Genomic DNA, 12833 nt, shown 5'->3' with positions numbered 1-12833 from the left:
CTGTTGGCAAGAAAGCGGGTAAGAATATTCACCAAAATGTCAATTTGTTCCTTCAAGTCTTCTTGAGGCAACACAAGATACAGTACATATGTACAAAGAGGCCAAAGAGTTGCTATCTGAACCACTAATGCCTCTGTCGTAAACTACTATATTGAGTAATTAGTTCAGGGAGAAAATGTCAAAAATGGTGATGACATGACATCATTGGCAAAATTACATTGGCAAAGAACAGCAGTAGTCTCAAGCAGACCCTCTCTACTTATATCTGGAAGACCTTTAAAGGGATATTTGCTCAACAACTTCACAAACTACAGCCTCAGAAATAACCATTGAGTTGAATCAAAACCTGTGACAGTCTCAAGAAACAACTAACATTATGAACTTCACCAAATCGTTATTTACTATCACGATTAACACACACACTTCACTTGAGATATCATATATACCTCTGTGGTATATCAATATCACAGAGGCTTGTGGGAAATGAATGTGACATGCTGGTGACTATTGCTGTGTCTATATGTAATCTCTTCCTCAAACTAAGCGTAAAGTCAGTGCTTTCATGTTATGTAAACCCATATACAAGCACAAGATGGTAAAGTAGTGTATGCTACTGCACACCACTGATTTACATATACATATACATGTATCTGTTTGTCTTTTCAGGTGAGCTGCATTTTGTAAACCCTGTGTTTGCTATCCTGTCATTGTACCCAGCATGTCTGCATTGGGTGGAGAAGGGTGGGGGAACATTATGAAGATGAACGACGCTGTCACAGTGGGATGGTGTTTGTCGCAATGCAAGCATTTTCTTCTACTCTATTATCATTATCATGGCTGATGTTATTGTTACAATAGCCATTTCAGGAAGCGGTTGAGCTGCTCAGACCGAGAGGCAGAAAACCTAAATGGAAAACGGAGACATTGGAATTCAAGGGTGAATATGAGTTGTATAATATCTACATTTACAGATAATTGGGAGCATACAGTATGACTGCAGTGCCTTATAAAATCTTTATGGCTACATGTGTGGCCACAATATAAGTGCAAGCAGCTACAAAAGAAAGCGTTCCCAGGCTGATTTACTGTTCCTTATGAACATTTGTATAGTTAATGGTCTAACGCCAACCATACTGCGAAACCAAGCATGAAGGAAGGTTAGGGCTTAGGGAACAATTTGAACTTTTATGAGCCTTGACACACTTCCCAAACTGAGCTGTAATCAAAATGCAGCAGCAACACCGTCCATTTAATACTGCAAAAACGTAACATAACTAATTCAAATTAGTTGAAATGGTACGAGCAAGTATCAGCACAGTTCAACATTCACATTTTCATTGACAAGCCACACATGTTAATGCCGTTTGCCCCCACCCCCCCTCACTTTCTCACATGGTTGTCCTTTAGGATGCTGGAGCAGGTGTGATAAATGCTGCCGTTTAAATCAAAGCACTCTTCTTCCCCTCCCTCACCCCCTCTCGGGAGAAAGAGGATGCCTCCATGCAGATTGATATCAGGAGGCCCAGCCATATCCTGCAAGGGCTGACTGATGGTCTGTCTGGATAAAAAATGAACTTTATTCCCAGCGTGCAGGCTATGATTCATGTACCTCCCCTTCCCCCTTCCCCAAAACCATTCCACATATACCTTCACTACACACTCTCTGGAAAAAGTATAGTACATTATGTAGCGTAGCTCTGCCTGCCTACATGCAGAGAATCAAAACAAGTTGTTGGTGTTTTTGATGGAGTATAACAGGAAATATCAAACTACCATTATTTTTACATTAACTTGCTGAAGTAAATGAAAAACCAAACATCCTTCTGGCCTTTATGAGGAAGAAACATGGTCATCCTTTTCTGTTATATTCAGAAACATCAGTGCTATCTTCAACATTTTATGTGGAAAACATAAATATGTTACATATTTCAAATATTTCCTTTGAGTTATGTTTGGCAGCGATATTGTTCCAGACGTAGTGACCAACTCCAATACAACGGAGATGTGTTTGACCACTGGTTCTGTTTGGTCTTTCTGCCCTTCCATACCATCATGAGTGACAGGCAGGCAGAAGCGCTGGGGTCACATTACTCACAGTTAGCATTCTGTTCTTCCTCTTTCCTGCGCTACAAACATGGTGAAGCATTGCAGTTTCCGCTCCAAAAGTGAGTGGGTAGTGTGGGAGGTGGCAGTGCAAGAAGAACACATCCTTGCTTTAGATTCCAATTAATTTGCCATCTGAGAGCAAAACTATATGTGCAGCAAAAGGATAATTGCTAATAAATTTATCTGTAACGTCTCACTTCAACTGCCAAAGAAGACGAGTCAAGCCTAATGGAATCACATTTCAAAGGAGACAAAACGTTTTGACACTTTGTTGCATATTTCCCGTGGTCATTTAGGCCTTTATATTGTCTGTTCGCAAAACAAGTCGTTAGCCTATGTGGCCGCTACAACCAAAATAGCAGTGTAATTGAGTCCTCCTCTTTTGGGAGGAGTTGCATCAAATCATAAAAGCTTTTTTTTTTCCCAGAGAGGTGTCAATGTCGATGGAATAGCATTTCAGTAATTGCACCCTATAAAAGTGTCAGATGACTGATGGTTAAGGCTAATGAGCGAGTGGAAAAGGACAGCGTGGCGACATCCCATAATTATCACCTCAAATCTAAAATTCATAGAGAAAAAGTAAATAACAAGGAAAGCATCAGTATGATATATGAAAGTTTTTTTCCTTCTTTATCTGTTTGACAGATATTACAATGATGAGGGAAGGTGGGAAAATGTGATTATACAAGCAAGGCCCGGCAGCTGAATAACAGCTGTTGTTTCAAACTCAGTCGGTAGAAAAAATATAAAGATTATATATTTTGATCAAGAAAGTTATTGTTATACTATAGGTGGTTTATTTGTTGATGCCTTGGAGAAATTTCACTACCAATCAGTGTACTGACACTCCTGGGGAAGAAAGAATGAAAAAAAACTGTCTTGTCACATCTAAAGGTGTGTTTCTATGGGTACTGAATGGCGTCTTTCATAGCACACAGGCATCTTGATACACACCAATGTCCAGCAGTCGACACAGCCAATCCCACAGGGACGGTAAAAGGCCAGAGCGTAATCCTTTAGATGAAATTGAAACCCTTGGAGGCTGAGGAAATACAACCCCAGCAGTATATGAAACTCGCCCCCTGTTTGTCATTGATCAAAAGGTATTAAAACTATAATAGAGATCTGTTAGCGATTGATTAAAGGTCATATGGAGCCTAACAGAGATTGTATAACAATAAAAAAAATCAATAGCGCAAATATTGGTCTTAGTGTAACTTCATATGAGCACTGTAACAATGATTAAAGAGCTTTCATAGGAATGCACTGGTGGGATTTGTATATGGTACATTCTTGAAATGAAGAATACTGTCATGTGAATTTATCTAATTGGTATAGATACAAAAAAAATTGCTTTTCTGGCCTTATTGCTAACACATTGGGTACATTGGATTCCTAAAACTGATTTACTTTTTTAAAATACATTTTTTGTGGCTTCAAATTAGAGGTGTCAGTGTACTCTCTTCTAAATGTCACAGCACACACAATGCTGCAAAGCTTAAAATGTTAATGTTGCAAATGTTAAAATGTTACCACCTACTCCTTGCTTTTTACTCCACTGTGGTTGGTATATTTCCACTGTCCCTGACATACCCTTGCTGGTCACTGTTTATTAGGATTTTAACTGTGGAGACAAAAGAGAAGGTGATTGAGGTACTTACCCTAATGAGACCTCTGTTCCTGCAGTGCTCTTTTGTGTGACTTGATTGAATGGGCACAGGGTATAAGTATACCTGCAAGAAATTATGTACACATTAGGAAACTGGTACAAAAGGTTAAATCTGTAGTGAGTTTCCTTTTCCTCACAACATTTCTTTTCATGCTGGATTGTGTTTTTCTTTGTATTTTTTCAGTCTGTGATTAAATATTACGTAATACATCAGCATGGCAAATATTATCATTCAATTTTTGCATATCACAGATACATCAGTTTTGGCGTATGTTGCAGATATTGATGCCCCTTCATGAAATTTCCCACAATAACAAGAAACTACTGCCAAGTTTATTTTTCAGCTGTAAAATGTCACACTCGCTGCGTTGTTGTGATCAGAATTAATAACCAAATTTAAGGGATCCTTATCAATTTATATTATATTAAAGCTGCTAATTAACATTTTCATATGAACAATGGATCCATTGATTATGTGTTATATGAAAGAGGTTGCTGGTAATGACAAACCAACAGAGAATTATCACCTGACTACACCATACAGAGTGTTTAGCATTTCTGGATTTGCAAGTTTACCATTTTGGTTTCCAGCAGCAGCAGCAGCCAGAAAAAGCTCCAATTAACGGACTATGCTACCTGCCCAGCACCAAGCTACAAACTAGTTGGTGCACATAGTGCAGTATGTAGCTGCTAAAGAGCCAAATATTTCCCTCAGGTGATCGTGGAGAGCTAAAAGGAGGGTGCATATTGGACTTGCATGCTTGTTTGCTAATACATATAATATTCACTTCATAACTTCATAAGGTGATAATATGTCAGTGTTGTGTTTAAAGCTTTTTTCCCCACAGCCCAAAAGTGGCTAAAAATCAATTAATGCAGGTTTCATACAGCCAAATATTAGCTGATTGATATTGTATTCTTTAAGTCTGAAATATCAATATCAGCCTCAAAGGGACTGTATAGTGAAGACAGTAAAAGTCAAGTATTCAAGTTGGTACTTTACTAAGCTGAATTATTGAACAGTGGGAATCTGTAAAGGCTCAATAGCTACCTACTGGGATAGAAGAGTGACAAGGAGCTACCAGCTACCCCGCCACCCACAGCTCTTCTACCAAGGCAAAGAGGTGTCTAGAGGAGTTAGCAATTAGCAGAGACCATCACTAATGTACTTGCTGGGGATAGTGCTAGAGAGTAGAAGGCATGATCACTAGCTCCAGTAACAAACTGATCAAAGACCTTGATGGTGAAACCGACAGGGGGAAAGACAGCCGGGATTTCTTCCTTGACATTTGAACCATTACACTGACTGTTATAAAAGAGCAGAGGATGCCCAGACAACCACAACGAGAGGGAGAGATAGAGTGAGTGAGTGAGAAAGTGCAGGGTGGAGGGAAAAAAAAAATGGCTGCAGTAAAAGAAGACGTGGGCCGGGAAGTACGGGGGGGTGGGATCAAAAGCTGTATGAGAAAAGCAAGATAAAAGAAAAGAAAATGATGAACATCAGAGAAAGGGGGATAGTGGGAGAGAGGTAAGTGATTGGCTGCCGAGTTCCTTTGCTCATGCACTTGTTTGCGGATTGTATTAAATGCTTCTCATCTTGGAGACTTTCATTCAGGCATTTATCCTTTCATGTCTACTGTATGTTTAGACAGGGAAGCCCCTTCCCCCACCCGGGCATGGTAAAATAACAGAAGCATCTTTTCTGACTGCAGAGTAAGCAGTACAGCTTGGAGCAGAATTAAATGTCTCACCATGACTAAACCTATTGTCCCTCCAAGAAATTTGACACTGTACAGCAAGGTTCCTGCTAGAATCTTTTATTTGTATTCTGTTACTTTACTCTCAATCTATTTACTTTTTAGCCATGCTAGTGGCAATGTCAATCTGTTGACCCGCCACTTTGGTCCAGACTTAGTAATATCCAGTAATATTTCCACAACTACAGGATAGATTGCCATGAACTTTTGTAGAGGATGATTCCTACTGATTTTGCCCTGACTTTTCCTGCAGCAGCGCCACCAGCAGGTGAAGTATCTCAACATCTAGTTGATGGATTGGCATTATTTATGGTTTGCAGAGAATGTTCCCCTAATGACTCTGTTGACCCCTGGAGTTTTCCTATATTTGTGGTTTTAAGAGAAATGTCTTGACAACTACTGGGTGGATTGGCAGGAAATTTGGTACATATATTTATGTTCTTGATCCTCTGACTTGTCATCCACCACCATCATCATATCAACATTTTTATTTGTCCAACACCTTACCAGTTTGTGACCAAATACCTGCAAAACTAAAGTACTTAGAACATTCCCATTAGCCTCACTTGTTGTTTGTGTTTAGTGATAATTAGCAATGTTAGTGTGCTAACAGGCTAAACTGTTCATTTCATTACCACTTTATTTATCCCACACAGTTGATAGAAAAGGAAGAAAAGTAGTGAACATGCTAAAAAATATACGTGTTAGGCATCAACATGCTAGCTTGTCATTGTGAGCATGTTGCCATGCTGGCGTCAGCGTTTGCCTCACAAGTAAAGCCTCACAGAGCTGCTAGCGTGTGGGCTCTTAGTCTTGTTCCGTCAAGATACAAGAAGAACTAAGAATTGGTAAAAGGTTTCTTCACAGCTGGTCTTGACCTCATCAAGGACACTCAACACCCTCAGTCAGGTCCTTACGGACCAATGGAAGACCTTATATAACTGCTGCATTTAAAATAGAAATTCAAACTAGGTGCTTTTGTTCTAAATTTTAACATAAAAAACATTTTTTTCTTATACAGCAATTAGTCTTGTTCAGCCAGAACCCATAAAAGCACAATGTAACGCCAAATAAAACAATGTGATGTGTGCCAAGTAGCCTGCCATACTAAATAAATGAATAATAAAATAAATAAATCAAAGCTCCCTCTCAACACTGGCTTTATTGTTCCTTATATGAGCCACTAGATTCATTAAGTTTGTAAAGCAGGTGTTTCAGCAACAACAAACATCCTCATCTGAGCCCAGAAACAGATGGCACCTGATAGACAGAGGTATAGTGAGCAGCAGAGGAAGGGGGGAAGGGAAAAGGGGTAACATAGTGAAAAAGCAATCAAATGAGTCCCAAAAGGGAGTACCCCTGTATGTCTGTACCTCTCTTCCCCCTCTCTATCACCCTCTCTTTTACCCTCAAGGCAAAGCCATCCATCCCTGCCCACTTTTGCTGACACGCCAGCACTGCACAAAAAAGAAAAAAAGAAAAAAAAGCCAGGCTATTTGTGTGCGGGGGCACTGCGATCTGACCTTGGATGCTCGCCTCCATGTGGCAGCTTGTGAGAAAACAAAAGCAGGCAAGGCAACACAGAAAATGTTTCGCTGGGTAGAAGAAAAAAAAAAAAAAAGTAAGGAGAGATTAGAAATGCCGAGCCCCACATGCGGATGGAGGTGCAGGTTGATTAGCTGTCTGTCTCGAAGACAGACACTTCACATTCTGCCGTCTGCGTTACATAAATGGGACACAGCAGAAAGGTCAAACAGGCACATTTACACAAACTGTCCCCGGCTATCCTTAGCAAATGAGCACAATGTGACACGAGCGGGAAATATCTCTTGAAATGGACGGGTGGTGACAAAGGCTTTGAGGAGGAGAGACTGAAAGCGATGGAAATATAAGGCTAAGAAACAGCCAGGAGAACAAAGACAAAAACAGAGGAAAGGGGAAGACAGAGGGAGAAAAAGAAATAAAAGTGAGCGCAAGAGAGTGGGAGGGAATCAGAGTGTGCTGGTGGAGACGTGCATATGAATCACCACTAATACAGGCTGCAAATATGACAGATGATGACGTACATCAAGGGGGACACTGGACGGAGGATAGGAAGGATAAGAAAGAAATGAAACTCGGTTGGTCCCCTGATTAAAATCTTGAATAATTGACAATAATTATGATGAGCAGCAGATCAAAAATGACAACACTGATCCTCCCATTTGGGTCCTGAACTCCACACTGCGTCTCTCTCCGTCCCTCGGGTTCGATCTGTCACCATCCGACAATGCAGCTCTGACACCAGCCATAATAGGTTGGTACCACTGTGTCAATCTTTGGTAGGTGTTCTGGGGCCTGAAGGTACACAGTTAGAAAATAAATATCTTAGATGCAACTGCTTCGCCCCTCAGGCAGTATTTCAAGCTTCACTGAATCAGACTGCAGGCTCAGTTCACTCATAAATCTGCAGAATTCTTGAGCAAAAACGAGATCTACATTGCATTTTTTGCAGCTTTTAATTTAATAAAATTACATTAAAGTATAATAAGGAAGCATTTATCTCATCCCAGAAAAAAACTATAAAGAACATCAGTCTTTTTTAGTATTTATAAGCAGCATATAAAGGCTTACTATTTCTATAACACTAGTATGTTACTATGTAGTTGTAAGCAGATACAAGGTGTCTATAAAACAACTATTATTCACAAGTGAGTTAAAACTGTCTCTAAATGTATTCAAAGCTCATTAAGACATGTTGAGCTTGAGTTACTTCTTGAACCTGGAGATAAAAGTTTGAAAAAAAATGTCTTAACTCATGTTCCCATAACAAGATTTCTCCCAGAGCTTTCAGCCACATTTTAATGGCCTTCATAAACCTTGCTCAGTTATCACAGAAAGTGAAAGTGTTTAAAAATAAATAAATACTTCATTAATGTTGTTGACACACACATTAGTATAAACATGTCCTGATGTCTGCTTACAACTTCACTGTAGTTTATTATAAATCATTATAAATTATAAATCATTTTTGAAGTGTTTGCATATTGCTTATAAATGCTAAATGAAAAGGTTAAAATAGATGTTATTAGAGTTTTGTACACAAATTAAAAGATAATTCTGGTTTATTAAGACTTAGCTCTTATTTTTGTAGTTTTGGACATCTTTTTCTATTCTGGCCAAAAAAAGTTGAAATGTTTAGACAAATGAAGTGGTTCAGTGGTAAAACCAAATCTGAACGCACATGAAATGTCTGTGATAATACCTCAGTGGAGAGGAGACTATGTGTGCGCACTGCTACAAGTTGAACCAGGAAGTCGATTTGCCGTTCGGGCAGTTCGGATAATAATTCTACCAATGGCTTATGTTTCCTCCTCCAAATAAACCTGGCACACCTTCTTTTAAATGTATATATCAGATTTATGTATAGTTGTATACATTTGGTCCTTTAGCTTGTTGTTTGATAATGGAACAAAGGTCCTAAGTTAAGGAATGATCACCAAAACTATGACCCAAATTGTAATAAACAGGAATTACCCTTTAACAATTCATTAATTACAGATCTGACAGGCACCAACCAGTACTCACTAAAGCTATGGAGGGGAAAAAAAGATACGCATATTTATTCCTCAGTCCACTGAGATCCAGTCAAAAGAGGGAGAAGGAGAGAGAGAGCAATTAAGCCCTTCTCCCACTAGACTGCTTCAGTATATGACGGCGTGGGTGGAGTTCACCGATGGTGACACTGCGAACTACAGCAACATCAACACTAGCTAATTGGTTTACAGGTAACACTGTGTACACTCAGCTGGCATCTTTGCATCTGGCGACTCAGCGATATAAAGTGACGTGGTTAATTGTTTAGAAGCAAACTTTAAGGGAAACCAACACTGTTCATCTTGATAGCTGAGACACTGCAGGTCACAGTAAGTAAACAGGATGTGTTCCAACAACAGTGTCAACATTGCATAACAGGTTATGCTCTAGTTAGATTTTCTTTATTTTTTTCTTTCAGTCAGTCAGTCATGATGATAATATAAGATTTATAATATTTTGTCATTTCTAACACACATGTGAAGATAACATATCAGTATTGATAGTTGACAATAAATCGGGATTTATTGTTCGAAAGACTAAAATACAGCAAATTGTCTCCAAATGCACAAGCGTTCAAATGAGTGATAAAAATAATAGAAAAATGAATTGCGTTAACATCTTATTTATGCAACGCAAACGGTATTTGATAATGAAAAGGGTAATGGCAGTCATATTTGCACACATACGGTATGAATTGAAAGTTACTCAGCTGCAACATGTACTATATATATAAAAAATACCTGTGTAATTTGAGTGTAAAACCAATAAAATCCATAATTGATCATTTTGGGAGAAATCTTGCCATGTCTTATTCTTTTAGCTCAATTATTACCTTACTACCTGGTAAGAAGTTTCACAAGTCTTGAGTGTAAAGAAGAGAGTAACTGTCACTACTATGATACTGCCAAATATTACTAATAGTGAAATCAACTAAATCTCCAGTCAAATTCAGGGCACATTTATATTTATGCACTGTGAATATACAGAATAACATTCACATTATTGACTATCTTGACAGAATCACACATTATGTTAGGTGAGGACACCTAACCCCCCACCCCGACCAGAATCAATAATCAATCATCTGACCTGCTTGTAAAGGCAGCAGGTTTGTCTAGGGCCTGTCTGCCCTTTAATCAACAGATCCAGCTTTAAGCTCCTGTGTCAACAGGTCTGCACCTCGCTGAAGTGTCTTTGGTGCAGTTAACAGCTGCATTGGTGACAATACTAATTCTATAGATGACTTTCAAGGTCTGTCTATTTACAGTATATAGTCACACTCTAACCAACCAAATAGAAAACAAACACCTACAGTATTTTAGATTATAGTCCTTACAGTAAAAAACCCGCATTGAGCACAGTGAATCTCTTTTTTTAACACACCTGGAAAAGGGCATTCCCTCGACTCGGATGCTGCTGATGAGGTGGGTTTTGGTCTGTTTGAGTCTAACTTACAAAAATGCAGAGCTAGTCATGCCACAACATATTTTATTATGCTTGTTTGTGGTTGTTTCCTCTCTTATCCTGCTGCTGTTTCACTAGTTCAGAAAGCAATCATTTGATTTGATTTTACAGTGAATCAATATGACTTCAATGAATTAGAAGAGTATTTATGTGTGTGTGCTTGGAATATACTAAATGCGGTTTTTTGAGCATATACATGGATGAATCAGTATTAAAGGACCAGTGTGTAAGATTTAGGGGGAACTATTGGCAGAAATGGAATATAATATTCATAAGTATGCTTTAATTAGTATATAATCACCTGAAAATAAGAATTGTTTTATTTTCCTTACTTTAGAATGAGCCTTTTATATCAACATAGGGAGAAAATAGAAAGTTTTGTTTAGATAGAAAAATGAAATCATCACTTTTTCATGACAGCAATATACTGCTTTGTTTGAATAACAAATAAAATACAAATCATGAAGTTTAGTACATACTGTATGGCACAAAACTGATACGTAGGCATTTTAAATCCACCTTGCTATACACATACTGTATACGATTTGAATTTCTAATTCATGGCCAGATGATCACCATTTCTGCCACAGATTTATACTCATAATCTGCATTGTTATAACTGTACCTACTATACTTTCATTATGCAATAAGAAGAAGCCTATTCTTCTTTTAGGAACAATTGCCTTGTCTAACCACAGTTTTTCCAGGAGTGCATCTAATATAAGCGCACCTACTGTATAAAATGAAGGTGAGAGCGAGGCACTTTGATTTATGTCTTAGTGGTGGAAAAAGTTCTGCTGTGTTTTTTTCGATTTCTTTCTTAAAGTAAAAGTATGAAAGTGCAGCGATGATGGGAGCTTTACTTTTGATGCTCCTACAATTCGAATGGTCAGCTCATCAGACCTCAAGTGCAATTGTGGAATTAAATTCCAACAGTGTAGCTAATATTAGAGGAACTATTTAAAAATTCCATTTCCAGCACTCAAATCAGTTTAAATAGAGCATCGTGATCATTTTGAGATTGGGTCAGTACAATTCCTTTCACTTGGTAATTGAGTTGAGAGTTTGCTGGCAGCTCAAAGACCCAATGCCAGTCCATCCATCTAGAGCCAGTTTAAAAGAAGACATGGTCAAAGTAGGCCATTTTTCAGTTTACCTTCATTTTCCACATGGCGAACCACAAATGCAAGTCTGAATAAAATGGTGTACAATGTTTTTACCATGAGTCTGATTGAAATTCACTTTCCTGACAGCTTATCATATTTCGGCCTTGGAATTCACTGTGCAGAGCTGAGAGTCAATGCATAACATATAAATTTTTATATATATATATTTTTATCTTATTATGCTTCGCTTCTGTGAAACAACATGAAGAGGGAAGGTGAATGCACAGCAGAGACCTCTTTCCCACATAAATTACCCAGGAAAAAATAATAATAATAATACTACAGAGCGAAAGAGCCTCTCTCCCTCAAAAGATGCCTCAATTTATATGCGAGAAATGGGAAACAAAACAAGCTAAACTTGAAGCCAATTTAGTTTTTAGAGCCATCACTAAGGGCAATGAGGCAAATAGCCTCTGGCAGATCATTTAAAGCTGCATTCTCCCTGCCATCTCTCAAGATGTTACGTTATTATTGCTGCTATTTTCTTCTCAAAATAGGTGAAGGTTGAGGCATGTGGAAGATATGATAGGCACTAAGGGACAACAACTGGTTTCTATGGGTTTTTCAAAAGTCTGAAAAAAAGGAATTGAATATAGAATTATGAGGCTTTAAAGGTATTAAAATGCAATTTACAAGTATAACCTGTGTTTGCAAATGTCTTATAAGTCTTTTATATAATTACATTTTGATGCAACTACACTGTAAAATTATAGTTGCATGTATTTTCATGTACATTCATTTAAATGATTTTAGTCAAGGAGCAGCACAAGACCTTCAAAAATAAAGAAATTAAAATCAAAAGTCAAACAAAAAACACTCAGGAACTCAACACTCCCACTGCTATTTCTTTCTTCTTTTTTTTAAATAATGCTGTTTTTCTATTAAATTGTACATTTAACAGTTATGAGTAGTAGCTGAGACTACAAACATCAGCTTTTCAGGCAAACTGTACTGTGAGGTACCAGACAGAAAATAATCAGTGGTCTTATTCTTTGACATGCCTAAAGAGACCTTTCGCATATTATACAGTACATTATATAATCGAATGTACAGGATCCCACGTAGGTGTAGAGCAAGTTGGCTCTAAATAGTATT

The 12833-nt window shown here is 38.1% G+C and overlaps 1 protein-coding gene across 1 annotated transcript in view; it reads right to left on the bottom strand.

Annotated features, from left to right (window-relative positions):
* Positions 1–12833, bottom strand: part of LOC122973919 (glucosidase 2 subunit beta-like) — a 138101-nt gene that overhangs the window by 16053 nt on the left and 109215 nt on the right. The window contains exon 13 of the mRNA XM_044341718.1: positions 3768–3839. Coding sequence (XP_044197653.1) covers positions 3768–3839 — 72 coding nt within the window. The remainder of the gene's footprint in view (positions 1–3767; positions 3840–12833) is intronic.

This window comes from Thunnus albacares, chromosome 22 (genome assembly GCF_914725855.1).
Source record: "Thunnus albacares chromosome 22, fThuAlb1.1, whole genome shotgun sequence".
Taxonomy (NCBI): domain Eukaryota; kingdom Metazoa; phylum Chordata; class Actinopteri; order Scombriformes; family Scombridae; genus Thunnus; species Thunnus albacares.
The sequence above is the reverse complement of the archived record's forward strand: the minus strand, read 5'-3'. Positions and strand labels throughout refer to the sequence as shown.